The following is a 19,269-nucleotide window of genomic DNA, read 5'->3' on the forward strand; positions in this document are numbered from 1 at the left end:
GGATAGACTGCTTTTAACTTATCAAGACAGTGACTACCCAAGTTCTCAAGAAAACACCACTCAATGCAACAACATGGATGGAGCTAGAGGGTATTATGCTCAGTGAAATAAGCCAGGCGGAGAAAGACAAGTACCATATGATTTCACTCATCTGTGGAATATAACAACAAAGCAAAAACTGAAGGAACAAAACAGCAGCAGACTCACAGAACCCAAGGATGGACTAACAGTTACCAAAGGGAAAGGGACTGGGGAGGGTGGGTGGGAAGGGAGGGATAAGGGGATTAAGGGGCTGATTGGCACACATAATGTAGGGGGGGCAGGGGGAAGGAAGTATATATAGCACAGAGAAGACAAGTAGTGACTCTATAGCATCTTACTATGATGATGGACAGTGACTGTAATGGGTTATGTAGTGGGGACTTGATAATAGGGGAATGTAGTAACCACAGTGTTGCTCATGTGAAACCTGAGCATAAAATTGTATATCAGTGATACCTTAATAAAAAGAAAACACCACTCAGGTTTTTGTGTGTGTCCTGTAATGATGACTATTTCTTAGGCTCATCTTTAGTTCATGGAGCATTTCCATATCCCTTAATTCATTTTTCCCATCCCCAAGTAAATCCCTTTGTTGTTATTAAAATCTGGAACAAATGCTCCATTGTGGAGATTTGTGTACAGGAGACATTCCTTACTAATGAAAGTATTTTGAACTTTATAGTTAGATCTGGGTTCATATTTCATTTTGCCATTTCTTAGGTCCTTTAACCTCTCTGAACCAAGCTTTAAAATGCAATAATGCCTACCTTGCTAGATTGTTCCAAGGATTAAATGAGAATGACATAGATAAACTGTCTAATCTAGTGCCTAGCCAGAAGTATATTCTTAGTAATTTGTAATCCCCTTACATTCTAAAGAGGACAAGAAAAATTACTTTGGATTCCCCAGCCCCCAGATTTAGGCTGCCAATAATTCTTAATTCTCCTATTTTATAAGGTATTAAGTGTCATAGAAATTAAGTATCAATATATGCACACATGATATATGCTTGTCTACATTCCTGGAAGAACCCATTTAAAACTATTAGTAGTAGTTATTGTGGTATTTCTTACTTTAAGTGAAATTCCCTAGTGTTGGTATACACTTTGTACTTTCATTGTACTCCTTTCTTAAATTTAATGAACTTAAAATCTAAAATACAGAAAAAACAGGAATTATACAAAGTCTCATTAACAAGTCTTAAAACTTTCTTTTGTGTATCACCAGTTGTATATGCTTGCCAGTTTGCCTCATGATGTTAATAAGCAAATATCCCAAAATGTGGTATGTTTACAACACTTAAACAAATTGACAAAATTTTTTATTTTTGTTTAAATAAATTTTACCATGATTAATTTGGAGAACTGCCTTCTTCAGAATTAGTTTATTTATATATTCAAAGAGTGAATTGAAAACAAATAACATATGATTTTGGGTTTTGCTAAGGAATTAATAGCTTTTATGTAAAATTTTATTTTTAAAAGTTTGTTTTATTGAAAGAGTAGTTTTAAAAACTTAATTTTTACACCATTTGTCAAGTCTGTTTTAACTGCTTTAAGATATTTTACTATGGGGTTAAAAATGTACTTAAACATACACAGAAGTGAAAAGCACAGTCATTATAGACATTGTGTTAAGGAAAGCTGTTTCTCTTCTACCTTAACTCTTTGTACCTACCTCATGGCTCCCACCATTAATAACACTTAATTCTAAGGAGTTTTAACTTGTTAACTTACAAAAGCAAAATAGAAGAGTTTCCAACTTCTTTGTACAAATGCTGTTTAGGATTATGTATTTTTGTCCTGTGTGCTTAAAAAAATGGCATGTTTCTGGTATTGTTAATTTGTTTATGAGCTTGCTGCTTTTTGATCTTTGAAGGATCTGAAAAAACAGTTTCATATTTATTAATTGTTCATAGAAAACAGTTTGTAAATTTTGTATTTGAATATTTTATGTCTGTATATGCGTAAGTTTACATCATTCAAGTCTTTTTATCTGGTTTCTAGCTACTTGTGACAATAGCCTATGAATTTGGTTTTAAATTTAAAGAACATCTTATGGAGAGAAAGTTGCATTGTAGTATTTGTTCATTAAAGCAGCTAGTTTATTTTTTTAAGCAAAAAAAAAATGTTACCAATATAACATGTGAAATTTAGAGTACTATTAGTTCTAAACCACCATAGTTGAATAAGTATAGGAATTTATATTACTGTAATGTGGAATCCACATGTTCATCTCATGCGCAATGGTGAATATGCACTTTGTGAGAGTTTTTCTTGCCTCTTGTTTAAATTCCAAACCCCTGTCCCTAATACCTGGGGTCACTATCTCTTTTTCTCTTAATTTGCATGTGCTGTCTGTGTCCTTAAGGAGCCCTATAAACAGATTGGAAACAGTCTGTAGATAAATCATCTCGTGTTTCCATACAGATCCCCCAGAAATGGCTCATACTGACCTGTTAGCATACTGACCCTATTTTGAAGCACTGGATAAGATCCTGAGCATTTATACTGGCCATTGAAATCCCAGTATGTTACTCTAGCATGATCTAGCAAGGGACAGAAAAGATCACTTAATGTGTAGAGCAGTTAAAGATCAAAACTGTAAAGTATGCTTTAACAGCCCTGGCCAGCAATGATGGTCATCAGTTTGAAAAGGGATTGTGGAAAAAGAATGGGCACTGACTCAAAAAGGTATGTTCTGTGTGATTCCGTATATAAGATGATCTAGAAAAGGCAAAAAAGGTAGGAACATAGATCAGTGGTTGCTAGCTGTTGGGAATGGGGAAAAGCATTGATTACAAAAGGAGGAATTTGAGGGAGTGAAGGAGCTGTTCCATCTTATTGGGGCGGTAGTTACATTACTTAATGCATTTGTCAAAACTCAGAATTATATGCCAAAAAAAGTAAATTTTACTGTGTGTAAATTTGAGTTAATTGAATTAAAATGAAGATGAAGGGACATGGTTTGTCATTTGATCATGGTTATGTGAGGTTAGGAGAGGATGAATCTCAAGTGGGTTCTAAGTTTTTTTGATAAAGTATAGTTAGCATACAATATTACGTTAGTTTCAGGTGTACAGCATTGTGATTTGGCATTTATGTACATTACGAAATGCTCACCATGGTAAGTCTAGCTCCTATCTGTCATCATGCAAAGTTATTACATTATTATTGACTATATTTCCTATGCTTTACTTTACATCCCCATGACTTACTATTTTCTTATTTTCTAACTGGAAGTTTGTACTTCTTTATCACCTTTACCTGTTTCACCCATCTTTCCATCCTTTCCCCTCTAGCAACCCCTAGTTTGTCCTTTGTATTTGTGAATGTTTCTGTTTTTGTTCATTTGTTTAATTATAGTAGGTTTATTCACTTATTATACATATATATAAGTGAAATTGTACGGTACTTCTTTTTCTCTTATTTCACTTAACATAATACCCTCTAGGTCCATGTATGTTGTCACAAGTGGCAAAATTTCACCCTTTTATGGCTGAGTAGTATTCCATTGTACATATACATCACATCTTCTTTAACCATCCATCTATCAGTGGACACTTAAGCTGCTTTAATATCTTGGCTATTGTAAAAAATATTGCAATGAACAGGGATACATATATCTTTTCAAAATAGTGTTTTCGTTTTCTTTGGATAAATAACCAGTGGTATTTATCCAAAGTGGAATGACTGAATTAAAATGGTATTTCTAGTTTTAATTTTTTGAGAAACCTCCATACTGTTTTCCATAGTGGCTGCACCAATTTACATTCCTATCAACAGTTCATGAAATTTCCCTTTTCTCCGCATCCTCCCCAACACTTGTTATTTTGTCTTGTTGATACTAGCCATTCTGACTGGTTTGAGGTAACATCTCACTGTGGTTTTGATTTGCATTTTAGTGATCTTGAGCTCTTTTTATGTGCCTGTTGGTCATCTGTATGTCTTCTTTGGGGAAATGTCTGGTCAGGTCATCTGCCCATTTTTTAGTAGAATTATTAAATCAGATACATCTGTCAGATACACTTATTCTCCCATTCAGTAGATAGCCTTTTTGTTTGTTGGTTTCCTTTGCTGTGCAGAATTTTTTTAGTTTAGTTTGATGCGGTCGCGTTTATTTTAGCTTTTGTTGGCCCTACCTGAGGAGATAGATCCAAAAACATTGCTAAACTGATGTCCAAGGGTCTATTGCATGTTTTCCTGGAGGAGTTTTATGGTATCAGGTCTTACATACAGGCCCTTAATCCATTTTGGGTTTATTTTTGTGTATAGTGTAAGACGGTGATCCAGTTTCATTGTTTTGCATGTGGCTATCCAATTTTCCCAGCACTATATAGAAGAAACTATCCTTTCCCCATTGTTTGTTGTTGCCTCCTTTGTTATAGATTAATTGACCATATAAGCATGGGTAATTTCTGAGCTGTTTACTCTGTTCCATTCACCTATGTCTGTTTTTATACAAGTACCGTACTATTTTGATTACTTCAGCTGTATAATATAACTTGAAGTTTGGGAGTATAATACCCCAACTTTGTTCTTTCTCAAGACTGCTTTGGCTATTGCGGGTCTTTGGGGTTCCATATAAATTCTCCGATTATTTGCTGTAGTTCATTTAAAAATGCCATTGTTGCTTTGATATGGATTGCACTGAATCTGTAAATTGCTTTGGGCAGGATGGCTATTTTGACCATGTTAATTCTTCCTGTCCGTGAGCGTGGGATAGATTCCACTTATCTGTGTCGTCTTTAGTGTCTTTCATCAGTGTCTCATAGTTTTCTGAGTACAGGGCTTTCACCTCCTTGGTTAGGTTTATTCCTAGGTATTTTATCCTTTTTGATGCAATTGTAGATGCAATTATTTTTCTTGATTTCTCTTTCTGCTAGTTCTTTGTTAGTATATAGAAATGCAACAGATTTATGTATACTAATTTTGTATCCTGCAATTTTACTAATTCAATATCAGTCCTAATAGCTTTTTGGTGGAGTCTTTAAGGTTTTCAGTATATAGCCTTTCATATATGGCCTTTATTATGTTGAGGCACATACCCTTTTACACCCATTTTGTTGAGAGTTTTTATCATGAATGGATGTTGAATTTTGTCAAGTGCTTTTTCAGCATCTATTGAGATGATCATATAGTTTTTATCCTTTTGTAAAGGTGGTGTATCACATTGATTCATTTACAAATATTGTACCATCCTTGCATCCCCAGAATTAGTCCCACTTGGACATGATGGATGATCCTTTTGATGTATTTTTGAATTTGGTTTGCTAATACCATTGAGGATTTTTGCATCTATGCTCGTCAGGGATATTGGTCTATAATTTTCTTTTTTTGTAGTGTCTTTAGTTTTGTATTAGAGTGATGCTGGCCTCATAGAATGAGTTTGGAAGTGTTCCGTCCTCTTCTACTTTTTGGAATACTTTAAGAAGGATGGGTATAAACTCTTCTTCAAATGTTTCGCAGAATTCAGCTCTGTAGCTGTCCGGTTGTGGACTTTGGTTTATTGGGAGTTTTTTGATTACCAATTCAACTTTGTTACTGGAGATTTGCCTGTTGAGATTTTCTGTTTCTTCCTGGGTCAGTCTTGGAAGATTGTATGTTTCTAGGGATTTACACAATTCTTCTAGGTTATCAAATTGGCATATAATTTTTCATAGAATTTTCTTATAATTCTTTGAATCTCTGTGTTGGTTGTAATTTCTCCTTTTTCATTTCTGATTTTGTTTATTTGTGTACTCTCTTTTTTCCTTGATAAGTCTGGCTAGGGGTTTTTTATTTATCTTCTTGAAGAACCAGCTCTTGGTTTCATTGCTTTTTTTCCTGTTCTAATATTATCTACATTATTTATTTCTGCTCTGATATTATGTCCCTCCTTCTACTGACTTCAGATTTCATTTGTTCTTTTTTTTCTAGTTTCTTTAGTTGTGAATTTAGACTGTTTGTTTGGGAGTGTTCTTACTGAGGTAGGCCTGTATTGCTATGTACTTCTCTCTTAGAACTGCTTTTGCAGCATCTATATGGAAATAAATGTTTTTCTGTTTTCATTTGTTTGTACATATTGTCTTATTTCCTGTTTGATCTGTTCATTGATCCATTGATTATGTAGAAGCATGTTGTTTAGCCTTATTGTGTTTGTGGGGGGCTTTTTGTTTTCTTCATGTAATTGATTTCTAGTCTCACACCCTTGTGATCCAAAAAGATGCTTGATATAATTTCAGTCTTTCTGAATTTATTGAGGCTTTTTCTGTGTCCTAATATGAGCTCTGTCCTGGAGAAAATTCCATGTGAACTTGAGAAAAATGTGTATTCTTCTGCTTTTGGGTGGAACATTCTATATATCTGTTAAGTCCATCTGATCTAATGTGTTTTTCAATGTCTCTGTTTCCTTATTTATTTTATGTCTGGATGATCTGTCCATTGGTTTAAATGGGCTGTTAAAGTCTCCTAATATGATTGTACTGCTGTCTGTTTCTCCCTTTAGATGTGTTAGTATTTGTTTTATATATTTAGGTGCTCCTATTTTGGGTGCATAGGTATTTATAGTCATTGTATTTTCTTGTTAGACTGATCCCTTTATCATTATGTAATGTCTTTGTCTCTAGGTCTCTAGTTACTTTCTTTGTTTTGAAACCTTACTTGTTTTGATACAAGTACTTCTACTACTGCTTTTTTCTCCCATTTATTTGCATGAAATACCTTTTTGCATCCCTTCACTTTCAGTCTGTGTACGTCTTTAGGTCTGAAATGAGTCTCTTGTAAGGCAGCATATAGATGGGTCTTGTTTCTTTATACTTTCTGCCTCCCTAGGTCTTTTGATTGGTGCATTCAGTCCATTTACATTTAAAGGGAATTATTGATAGGTATGTACTTATTGCCATTTTACAAATTGTTTTTTGGTGCTTTCTGTAGTTCCTCTCGGTTCCTTTCTTCCACTGTTATACTCTTATCTTGTTATTTCATGGTTTTCTTAATATTATGCTTGGATTTCTTTTTTAAAATTTTCTGTTTATCTTTTACATGCCTTAGGCTTGTGATTGACATACGGTTCATAGTTTCCTAAATAAATAACAGTTTATATTAAGTTGATGGACATTGTTTTGAACACAATCTAAAAGTACTACTTTTTTATTCTTCTTCCTCCTGTGCACTTTATGCTTAAGATGTCATAATCTATATCTTTTGTGTATCCCTTGACTGATATTGATTTTACTACTTTTGGGGTTTTTTTTTAACTTCATACTTGCTTAGTTAAGCAATTGGTCTACCTTTAATGTAGGTTTATTTTCACTGATGAAAAATATTTAGGCTTAATAACATTTCCATACACCCAAATCCCTTTAGCAAATCCTGTGAAGGCCAGTTCAGTGATGGTGAATTTTTTTAACCTTTGTTTTTCCAGGAAACTTTTAATTTGTCCTTCATTCTGAATGATAATCTTTCTGGTAGAGGATTTCTGGTTGTAGGTTTTTCCCTTTCAGTACACTAAATATTTCATACCATGCCCTTCTGATCTGTGAAATTTCTGCTGAGTAATTTGCTGATAGCCTTATGGAATTTCCTCATTATAGGTAACTGGCTGCCTCTCTCTTGCTGCTTTTAAGATTCTCTCTTTATCTTTGCCATTTTATTTACTATATGTCTTTGTGTTGTCTTAGGATTCCTTTTTGTTAGGCATTCTCTGCTTCCAGGACCTGTGTGTCTATTTCCTATCTCAGATTGGGGAAGTTTTCGGCTATGTTTTCTTAAAAGAGACTTTCTATGCCTTTGTCTCTCCCTTCTCCTTCTGAGACCCCTATTATGCGAATATATTTTGTTTGAAATTGTCACACTTCTATCTTATCTTCTCATTTTTAGAAATTCTCCTCAGCTTGGTTGTTTTCCTGTTCTCAATTTTCCATCTCCTTGCTTTTTTCCCTCTACTTCCAGCAGTCTACTATTCATTTCTTCTGTTTTTCACTTCAGTAATTATATTCTTCAGCTCTGACTGGCTCTTTTTCAGATTTTTCTGTCTCTTTGTTGAGACTCTCACTGAGATCATCAATTCTTTTCCCCAGGTTAGTGAGCATCTTTGTAAGTGTTGCTTTGAAATCTTTATTGAGAAATTGGTGATCTCTCTTTCATTTAGCCTTTTTTCATATCTTGTCCTTTTTTGGGGAGTATATTTCTCTGCCTCCCCATTTTGTCTGGGTTTCTGTGTGTCTTTCTTTCTATTGGGTAGATCTGTTATGCCTCCTGGTCTATGAAGTAATGGCTTTTTGAAGAAGGCATCCTGTGGTGTCCAGAGTTCAAGACTCTGCTCACCAGTGCCTGAGTCTCCCTTGTGATGGAGCCTCATTTGTTGTTGGTGGGCAGTGAGCAGTGCCACCTTCTGCATTTCCACCAGCAGTGGCTGATGATTGTCAGCAGAGGCTGACAGCACGCCTCTGCATGCCCTTTGTGACTGTGAGGTGCTTCTGCTGGGATTCATTGTGGGCAGGCTGCCCTCCCTCTGCTGGTCGGGGTATGTACTATGGAGTGGGATGCAGGGATGAGTCACCAGTGAGGATATGGACAGTTTAGAGCTGTCTCCCTCAAGAGCCCCACCAGTTGAGCTGAAGCAGGCCTGGAAGAGTCAAGAAAGTGTCCTTCCAGCTTCCAGGAAGCAAAGTCTGACTGCTTCTGGGCCAGGCAAGGCAGGACATGGGGGCAGGGAAGCATGCTGTGGGGCTGAGCCACCAGCAAGGGAGATGGAGCGTTTGGAGTTGGCTCCTGAGATTGCCTGAGCACTTGGGTGGAGGGAGGGCTGTGGAAGTGTTGTCCACCTGCCCTTTTTCCTCCAGAGAGAGCTCCCTCTTACTCCTGCTCCTGACACACTTCCTATTGCTGGTAAATCTTTTAAAGTGATACCTCTGTTTTGGGTTTCAGCAGGACCAACAGAGTGTGCCTGTCCTCCATAAGTGACAGGAGTCTCAGCCTCCAAGAGTGCTCCACAACTCTGAGTAGCGTCAAGCCCCATGAATCCTCAAAGCCCAATGCAATGTGGACTCATGTTCCTGGGGCAGATCTCCAGGGCCAGGTGTACAGAGTTCTTGAGCATTTATCCCCTCCCCACTCCATTTCTGTCTCTCCTGCTTGTGGGCTGGGATCAGGGTAAGGCTTGGGTCATATTACTGGTAAATCAGTTGTGCTCTGCCACTTTACCCTTCTTAATATGGCCTTCTCTTCTTTTCCAGGTGTGGATGGTCTGTTCTTCAGTCTTCAGGGTTAATTGTGTTTGCTGTGGTTACTTCCTTGGTGTATATGAGGGAGGAGGTTTCCAATTTACCTTACCTTACTCCACCATATTTTTCCCTCCTTCTCTCTTCCTCATTCTTTTTAATGATTGCATTGTATTCTGATTTTGGATAGTCCCTAATTTGTTTGACCCCATTAATGGATATCCAAATTACCTGTACCAGGACAAATCTGGAGACAAGGCAGTAATGTTCTTATACATTCAACTTTGTGCACTTATATAAATATAGCTGCCTGTGGGATGTAGCTACAAGTGATTTATTAGGCTGAAAGGCCTATGCAGTTTTAATTTTGATATAGATAATACCACACTGCCCTCTAGGGAAGTTACACAAATTTGTAATCCCACTAAGCAAGCACATTTACTTAAAATTTCATGGTAAAAGTGCAATTTGTTACTTCAGTGAACTTTACCTCACTCTCTGACAGCATGTATAATAGAAATTCAGTTACATGATGAAAATTAGCAAATTATGCTTTAATAAAGTTTGTAATCCTAGGTTTTTGTGACAGTTAAAAGTCTTGATTCTAAATCGATTTAGTTAAGGGATGAAATGATTTTCTTTTCACATTTTTTATTGTGGTAAAGTACATGTAGCATAAAATTTGTCATTTTAATCATTTAAGTGTATATTCAGTAGTGTCTTTAAGTATATTGATATTGTTATACAACCATCACCACCATCCACCTTCATTTTCCCAAACTGAAAGTCTCTATCCGTTAAACAATAAGTCCTCACTGTCTTCTCCTCTGAGCCATTGGCAACCACCATACTACTTTCATTCACCACGATTTTGACTACTCTAGATTTCCATGTATATTTTTTTCTGTCAGAAATTGCTTTGGAAGAGGGAAAAACAAACAGTGAGAATTGCAAAGATACACACAAAAACTTTCTTAGGAGAGCCACGAATTACATATCTTACACTTGTTCCTGCTGTTGAGAGTGCACATTACCATAATGGAAAGAGGACATCTTATGGTACCCCAGGTTCTAGAACAGCTCCTGAACTAGGTGTTCAAGGTATGTTTGCTGGATGGATTGATGAATTTATGAAAGCAGTGTACTATATGGCACTACCTAAAGACACTGAAATCTTGGTACATCTGATGAGATTCACATTTTCGTATTTGTTATTCCATAGGACATTGACATCTTCTGATAACAGACCTCGAGAAGACAGCTGGTTAAAATCTTTATTTGTCCGGAAAGTTGATCCAAGAAAAGATGCTCACTCTAATCTTCTAGCCAAAAAGGAAACAAGCAGTCTATACAAACTACAGTGTGAGTGATAGGTTTGTTACTTTCATAGTTGACTTTTTTCCCTTTGTTTGTAAGTTTATCGTTGAATTTTCTTTTGTTTCAGTTCACAGTGTTAAGCCGGAATGCCTAGAAGCATACAACAAAATTTGGTGTGTATACCAAACTGTCCTTTACTTGGGGAAAAATAAGAATTTTAAAATTTGTTGGTTCAGCTAACACTTGATAACAGAATGAGATCTTTGATCCCTCTTCTCAAAGCTGAATGTTTAGAGGCTCTTCAATTGAGCTCTATGTGGGATTGCTGAGAGCATTTTGATTTTAAGCATTTATACAGTTAAATCATCATCTAAGCTATTAGAGTGTTTCTATACTATTAAGGTAGAAGAAACCTTGCAAGGCCATCTAGTCCATCTGCTGACTGCCTTTGCTTCGATACATTCATACATTTCATCTCTGAACAGCTTTGAGTGTTAGGAATTAGAACTCACATCCCTGTGACCTCCAGTTGTTTCCAATTTTACTCCAAAGTAAAACTGCCATGTGAAAGTGCCCTATGTATTAGAATGTGGCTGCCATTTCTTCCCAAGTCTTCTATTCACCAGGTTTCAAGTCCCTTAAGCAGATTTTCATATGAAAAGAGATCCTCTTACAGAATTTGTAAACTTTAAGACTAAAGAGAGAATTAAGTGTATTCTTAATTAAATTATTAACAGAAATGGCATTTTGATTATCAGTTTTGAGCAAATGTAATTAAAAAGCATTTTGTTTACCTTTAATATCTGCTACTTTCATGAGAAAGCAAATGATTTTGCCACCAGAATCAGCATAGTTTCCAGAAGCAGAAATCTGTTATTTTATTTTTGGAGGTGGTTCATGAAATGAATTACTAGCATAGAATGTCTTATTCACCTCTGCAGTTTTCTTTATTTAAAAACTCCCTAAAACAAAGCAGTTGCCTATTTCTAAATCTTTTTCATAAAATGAAATTTTTTCTCTATGCTCATGTTTCCCTGGATTCTCTTTCCTGTCCTATTTTTTTTTACTGTCTCTTCTGTCTCAGATTTCTGTCTATTCATATTTCTATATGGATGTCTTGCTCTCCCTTCACACTCAACATGTAGACCATTTGCTCTTCCAACTTCCTCATATGTGTAATTCACCATGATTTTATTGAACTCTTTCCTTCATTCTTTGTGATTAGTCAGCCACTAGGTTCTTTGTGATTAGTCAGCCACTAGGACTGTGGATTTTTCATTTGACATGTATTTTGGTTCATTTTTCTTGCTTCCATCTCCATCTCCTTCTCCCAGCCTGCTTAGCCCAATTTCCAAATATCTTCCTTTGTGACTGCCTTTCCAGGCTCAAAGCTTCACCCAGTCCTGCAGTCCATTAGCCATAAGTCTGTCAGATGGATCTGCTTACATTCTGTTTTCACTGTCATCGTGTTTTTCTTTTCTCTGAAACTTCCAGCAGCTCCCTGTTTCTAGTACATAAAGGCTTAACTCCTGCCTGGTTTTTATAACCCCAATAATGAGGTTCTGCCCAACTCATCTCATTCTGGATACAAGTACTATCTACCTTACAACCTCCATGCAGGTAAGGCCAGAGCTTCCAGGAGCAGGTTTGGGGCTCCCAGCAAAGAAGATTGTCTACAAATCCATATGACTTTGTATTGGTAAAAAGCTTAGGCCCCATTGTCAGGCGCCAGCTCCTTTCTGGACCCTACCTATACAAGCTTCCTTCTTCCACATTGGATCCAGTTCAGGATTGTTTACTTCCTGCTTATGTCATGTGACAAAAAGGAAACCCCCTTCCATTTCCCTAACATAATGCCTCTTTTTTCACCTCCAGTTTCCATCAATCTCTTATTATTTCTGCACATAAGTCCTTATGACCCAGTATAATGACCATACCCCATGTATTTTCTTAAGGGTAGCATTTACTTTTAAAATTAAGATCTGATGTTAAAAGTAAAGTCCACCCTTCAAAAAAAAAACATGGTGCGGTATTGTACTGGATCATAGAGGTGTATGGATTTTCAATTAAATATAAAACCATTTAAGCTTTTTTCTGAACTATGCATATATGCCCAGTCTTGGTGCCCCAGCATCTGGTGGTAATCACTAGCTTAATAAAGCTCACTGTCAACAAATAGTTTGAACAGATTCCATTTCTGACCCTTTATCCTTTTGCATCCATTGGTGAATCTGTGTTATACTTTTTTATCATAATTTCTCTATTCAAAAAAGTATGCAGGTTCTAGCTTTTCTCTTGGTATGGCAGTTATGCCTCTTCCCTTTGCCTTTCCCTGTACATTAGACTCTGTACTACAGGAAGGTTTCCATGGAACCAAGTTCTGACATCTCTTGGCTTTGCTACTACCATACAATCAATGGTAATGAACTAGATGGTGTGTTCAATGTGAGATTATATGATAACTCTCAAATCTCCTCAGCTATTTAATTTATGTTTCATGTTGTGTCTTTAATTAGTGTTTTTCTGCCACTTTCATGCCCTTGTGGACTGTTGGGATTAGGACTGTTGGAGTTGGGTTGCTTCCAGTCTGTTATGTTCTAATGCTGTCTTCCTCCTCCTTCCTTAAGGCCAACTTGTTCTCTGCCCCTGCTACCTCTGCCTGCTCATGCCACTTCTGTTGTCTCCCCTATCTGAAACACTTCTTTCTTCGTTCTTACTTCTTTCGTGTTCTTTTTGTACTCTTCCCATTTCTCTCTTTCTTCCTATCTTTGGAACTAGCAGAACTTAGCTTTTATAAACTTGGCCATTCCTAAGTACTTCTTTTTTTTTCTGAAATGGCAAATAATAGACCCAGTTCCTGGAGTCTTGGGACCTTTGGCTCTTCTTTATCATTTTTATCACTATATTTGAGTTGCTTACAACTGTTCTAGACAGTTGGGGTATCAGAAACCTACGCTTCTGATAAGTGGGATATTAGACTAACACAGAATTCAGCTAAAAGGTCAATTCTGCATGCCATTTATCATAAATACATTCTGAGGTAGTTGTTAGAACACAGAGGAGATGGCTTTTTTCCTGTTACTGATCGTGTGTTTTACACCTGGTATAATTTTGTTGGTTGTTTAATTAGTGTTGCTATTTCTTCTCTTTAAGTCAAGAGGTGTTGCCAAAGATTCATGAAGATAAACATTACCCTTGTACTTTGGTGGGGACTTGGAACACGTGGTATGGCGAGCAGGATCAAGCTGGTAGGAAGCAGAAGTCTTTGGAATAAACACTTATTCCTTAAGCCTTTACTGAAATGACTTAAATAAGTAGTATTTAATTTAATGCTTGTTTTGTAATCAAAGCTTTCCAAGTCTCAATCTAGTTTTATGGTTAAAGTAGTCTTTCCAGTAATTCACTGCAAAAACTACTTTTTTATTGTTTTTAATGTTTGACTCTATTACTAAAACTTTATGGTGTAACTCATAGACTGACACATGTCGCATTAGTTTTGTACTGTGTAAACATTATTCATATCTAGAATATTTTCAAGTTAAGAGTATCATGAAACTCTAAATGTGTATTATATTTTAAAATATATTTCAGTCCACCTCTGGAGGTATGAAGGAGGCTATCCAGCGCTCACAGAGGTCATGAATAAACTCAGAGAAAATCAGGTAATGATTTTGAAAACTGTTTACTTATTCAGACTAATGACAGAGTAGATGTTAGTACAGAATTAAAGGACTCTGCTATTGTCATTTTTTTTTAACATTTGCAAACTTTGTTATAGCAAGAATTTTATTATTTGGACTCATGAAGTTGTATTTAAACATTAAGTAACCAGTTATAATACTATCGAAATAACTTGTACTTTGAAACTGATAAGCTGGTACTTTTAAACCAGTAAGTCAGCATGGTAGACACAATCAGCCCTGGATTACCTCACATCGACCTGCTTCAGGAACTGCCAGCCACACAGTTTTTAGCTTGCGCTGACTTTATTCTCCTCCCCCTCCCTTCACTAATAGGTGTGGGTTAGTGGAGAGATTTTTAACAGCCATACATTATCAGGAAAGAAAATTTTTTATATAGCTTGCCAGTCCAAATATAAATTATTTTAGATTACAGGATGTTTTGTGCTGTCCATGTCACCTATTAATATGCTGTCAGGCACTGTTAGGAAAATCTAAAAACTTAAAAAATCAAATTTGTTTACATTGTCATTTAAATAATTAGGATGACCATGTAGTTTATCATCTAAACCTGGACACTTAAGAGAAGGGGAACGCTAATAGTTGTTACATTGGTTCAACAAAATGTCAACTGGGACTGTCTCAGCCAACTGGGACCCTATTTATAATAATAATCCATTATAGGAGGAACATAAATGCTACTAAAGTAGATTTATATATAAATATTAGAAGATTTCATAAGCACATTTTTTTCACTTAAAGGAATTTGTGGAATTCCGTAAGGCAAGAAGCAACATGCTTCTGTCTAGGAAGAATCAGCTGCTATTAGAGTTCAGCTTCTGGAATGAGCCTGTCCCACGGTCAGGACCTAATATATATGAACTCAGGTCTTACCAACTCCGAGTAAGTACTAAAATAGGAGTTAACTGTCATTCTTCATGAAAAAACATGAGCAACCCCTAATGAAAAGAAAAGTTAGATGTACATTATACAATATGTTTGTCGTTATATTTTGATTGGCTTGTTTTCTCCCCGTCCAGTTCTTCTCTTATTTCCTTTTTTTTTTTAATCTTCTTTCTTTTTCATTCCTTTTCTTCTGCAAAGCTCTTTTGTTTTTTATAATCTTGTATATAATATTTATTATTTGACATTTTTCCATATAGCATTTCTGTTTCGAAAGGAAAGGCCTAAAATGCAAGACTAGAAATGGTATATAGCATCTATTATTTATTTTTGTTTTTTAATTAATTTATTCTTTTATTTATCAAATGTACATAACAGTGGTTCAGCACTCCCCCCCCCGACTCCCCTGCCCCCATACGCTCCCCTCCACCTTGGTAACCACCTGTCACTTCTGTCTAATGTATAGCATCTATTATAATTGAATTAGAACAACCAATAAATATATGCCTATTCAATAAGTTGTACAGCATTGTAAGAGTAAAAGGGAATAATATTTTTAGACTTCCTGGTATTTCCCCAAGTGACTACTAGAGAGAAAGCCCCAGATAACAACATTATTAAAAGGAATACATATCAGTAGATCTCAGTGCTCTAATACCATTATACTGCAAAAATAAAGTGACATCCTTGTTAAGTTTACTTAAATTGAATTTTTTAAACATTTCATAATAAAGTCTGAATGGATATCAACAATTTAATGATCCCTTCAGTACATTTGGATGGTAGGCCTAAGTACAGTTTTGATAACCATAATTGGATGACTTAGATAATTGTCATCTTATATGAAGCCCGTTATGGGATGGATATGACCAAAGTGAATAATATTTTGTTACATTTTTTATTTGTTAACATCTCACATTAATAAAAGTTAATTTTTAAGTTAGTTTTGTCACTAGATATTTTTTATACTACTGTTTCCATATTTCTTCATAGAAAAACTAATAAACCAAAATTCAAATCTCTTTTCAGCCAGGAACTATGATTGAATGGGGCAATTACTGGTAAGTATGTTACCAAATGCTGAATTTGTTAATCTTATTACTAGTTTATTTTATGCCATAGTGTTAATTCTAGGAATGAAATATGGGTATAATTTAATACTACAATGTTGTTTTCTTAGATGTTTTTATTATGAAATTTTTCAAACATATGCAGAACTAGGGAGACCAATACTGTGGATCTCCACCCCACCTTTCTCATACCCTTTACTTTAGTAATCAACACAGGGCCAATCTTGCTTAGATCTAATTCCCATAACCCAGAAAATTTGGAAGTACATCCAAAACAATATACCATTCATCTATAACATTTTAGTATGTATCTCTAGGAGAAATAAGTACTTTTTTTTTTTAAACCATATCAATGTGGCATGAGATTATTACCTTTCCTGAAATGTTGCTTTCATTACATAAATGGAGCACCACATGATACTATTGCTTTTTTTTTTCTTCTTAGTTAAAATGACAAAATACCAATTTTTCCCAAAACTGATCTATAAATTCAGTGTAATTCCAGTGAGGCTCCCAGCAGGCTGTGGGAATGCACAGGACCTAAAAGAGCTAAAACCACCCTGCAAAAGAACAAAGTTGGAGGACTCACACTTCTCAATTTCAAAACTGATTAAAAAGCTGGAGTAACCAAGACAGTATGGAACTGGCATAAGATCAGGCATATAAATCAGTCTAACAGAATTGAAAGTCCAGAAATAGACTTTCACATTATGAGCAATTAGTTTCCAACAAATGATGTACCAAAGCAAATTCAGTGGAGACAGGTAGTCTTTTTGACATAGGGTACTGAGACAGCCAAACATCTTTGCAAAAAATAGATTCAGACTGCTACCTCATATCATATACAAAAATTAACCAAAAATGAAATGTAGACCTAAATGTAATTTACCAAATTTTTTCTTTTGTGGATCACAATTTTGGTGTTAATATCTAAGAACTTTTTGCCTACCCCAAGTTTGCAAAGACTCTCTCCTATGTTTTCTTCTAAAGTTTTATAGTTCATCAAAATGAAAAAGCTTTGTAATTCAAAGGATATTATTTTAAAAATTAAAAGACAAGTTGCAGATTGGGAGAACATCTTATAAATCATGTATCTCGTAAAGGGCTTGTATCCAGAATATATAGAGAAATACTACAACTCAGTAAGACTAATAACCCAACTAAAAAATGGCCAAAGAACTTGAATAGATAGTTCTTCAAAGATATGCAAATGGCTAAAAAGTTGAAAAGATGCTCAGCATCACTAATCATAGGAGAACCGCAAATCAAAATTCCAATGAGGTATTATCTCACATCCTTTAGGATGGCTATTATCAAAAGAACTGAAAATGACAAGTGTTGAAGATACAGAGAAATTGGAACCCTTGTGCCCTGTTGGTAGGAATGGTGTTGCCATTATGGAAAACAGTATGGAGGTTCCTCAAAACATTAAAAATAGAATTACCATATGATCCAGCAGTCCTACTTCTGAGTGTATATTCAAAAGAGGTTAGAAGAATAAAGTATATATATATAAAATATATGTATATTTTTTATATATAGATTTTATTTATATATAGTGGTTAAAGTAAAATATGTACGCATGCATTAATCTTGAAAACACCAAGTCAAGGAGAAATAACTGAAGAGGAATATGTACAGCATGATATCTTTTATATAAATTTTAAAAAGATACAGGAGAGTTATATAAACAAGTTAAATACAGCAAGAACTACATAAAAACATATAACTGTTGTTCGTGAATGCATATTAAGTAGAAATATAAAACCATGGACAGGAAGACTTGTCTTCAAAAGAGAGGTAACTGCTTCCTAAGAGTGTTAACTGATAGGGAAATTAGGGATGAGGAATACAAAAAAGATGTAAAGTATTCATGTCTTAAAAATCTAGGTGATTAGAATGTTTGAAATCATCATTAAAAGAAAAACAGTTTAAAAGTTATCTTAATGCATGTTCAGAAGACACCAGTTTTATTAGACACTAATTTCTGATTTTTAAAAAAATCAGAAATAGAGAATATTTAAAAATCAAAAATAGAAAATACTTTGAATCAGAAGTTGACAAACTTTTCTATAAAGGACTACACAGTAAATAAATACTTTAGGCTTTGTGGATGATACTACGTCCATCACAATTACTTAACTGCTGTTTTAGTGTGAAAGCAACTGTGGGCAATTTGTAAGTGGATGAGCATGGCTGTTTCAACAAAACCTTTATTTCTGGACACCTATATTTAAAATTCATAATTTTCATGTGTCATGAAATGATTACTGATTTTTTATCCAAGCATTTAAAAGTGTAAAAACCATTCGTAGTTCCTGGACCATAAAATAAAAATAAGCTGCAGAGGGTGAGATTTAGCCTGAGGGGTGTAGTTAGCTGGCCCTGAGTTAAATGATAAAACTACCATGTCTTCCATTTTAACAGCTACATTAAACAGCTACAAGAAGCATGCTCATTACCCACCATTATAACAACATACAAACTTTCATCATTATAATTTTATATTGTTTTTGGAAATCCTGACTAGTGTAACGAGAAAAAACAAAAGATCTAGTAATATAAAGCTTTAATAATAGGATACAAGAATGGATTATTGGCTATTAGTCAGCTATTGACCCTTGGTTTCTTTATCTATAAATGAGAACCTATAACTTTTTACTCACTTTCAACTTATATATATTCTCCTTTATTTCGTTATGAAATGTCTTGCTTTGAACTAGATAATTTCTAAGATCTAGCTACAAAAAAAACTGTTCTTTATTTTTAACCAGTCTTTTCTTCTTGGGTCATCAAAGGCTAAATAATGCAAGTTAGAATTTCTTTTATTTGAGAACTAAGAAATACAGGTTTAATTGTATACTTCTATATTATAGGCACCACTTTATTAAAGAATTTTTTTTAGGGAGGGGCCTTATACATATAATTTAGTTGCCCCTCAGAATAGGATCACTCATTAATTTTGTTTTTGCATCTTGCTAACTAAGACTTGCCCACAATGGAATCCACAAAGAAGTATTGAGGTCATTCTTCAATTGTTTTAAAAATTATTTAT

General features: G+C 35.1%; 1 protein-coding gene across 2 annotated transcripts in view; it reads left to right on the forward strand.

Annotated features, from left to right (window-relative positions):
- NIPSNAP2 (nipsnap homolog 2) overlaps positions 1 to 19,269 on the forward strand; it is a 33,698-nt gene that overhangs the window by 6,214 nt on the left and 8,215 nt on the right. For both annotated transcript variants that reach the window (XM_036907953.2, XM_057487189.1), the window contains exons 2-7: positions 10,467 to 10,606; positions 10,689 to 10,734; positions 13,715 to 13,809; positions 14,153 to 14,223; positions 15,004 to 15,144; positions 16,174 to 16,205. In XM_036907953.2, coding sequence (XP_036763848.1) covers positions 10,467 to 10,606; positions 10,689 to 10,734; positions 13,715 to 13,809; positions 14,153 to 14,223; positions 15,004 to 15,144; positions 16,174 to 16,205 — 525 coding nt within the window. The remainder of the gene's footprint in view (positions 1 to 10,466; positions 10,607 to 10,688; positions 10,735 to 13,714; positions 13,810 to 14,152; positions 14,224 to 15,003; positions 15,145 to 16,173; positions 16,206 to 19,269) is intronic.

This window comes from Manis pentadactyla, chromosome 10 (assembly GCF_030020395.1).
Source record: "Manis pentadactyla isolate mManPen7 chromosome 10, mManPen7.hap1, whole genome shotgun sequence".
Classification (NCBI taxonomy): Eukaryota; Metazoa; Chordata; class Mammalia; order Pholidota; family Manidae; genus Manis; species Manis pentadactyla.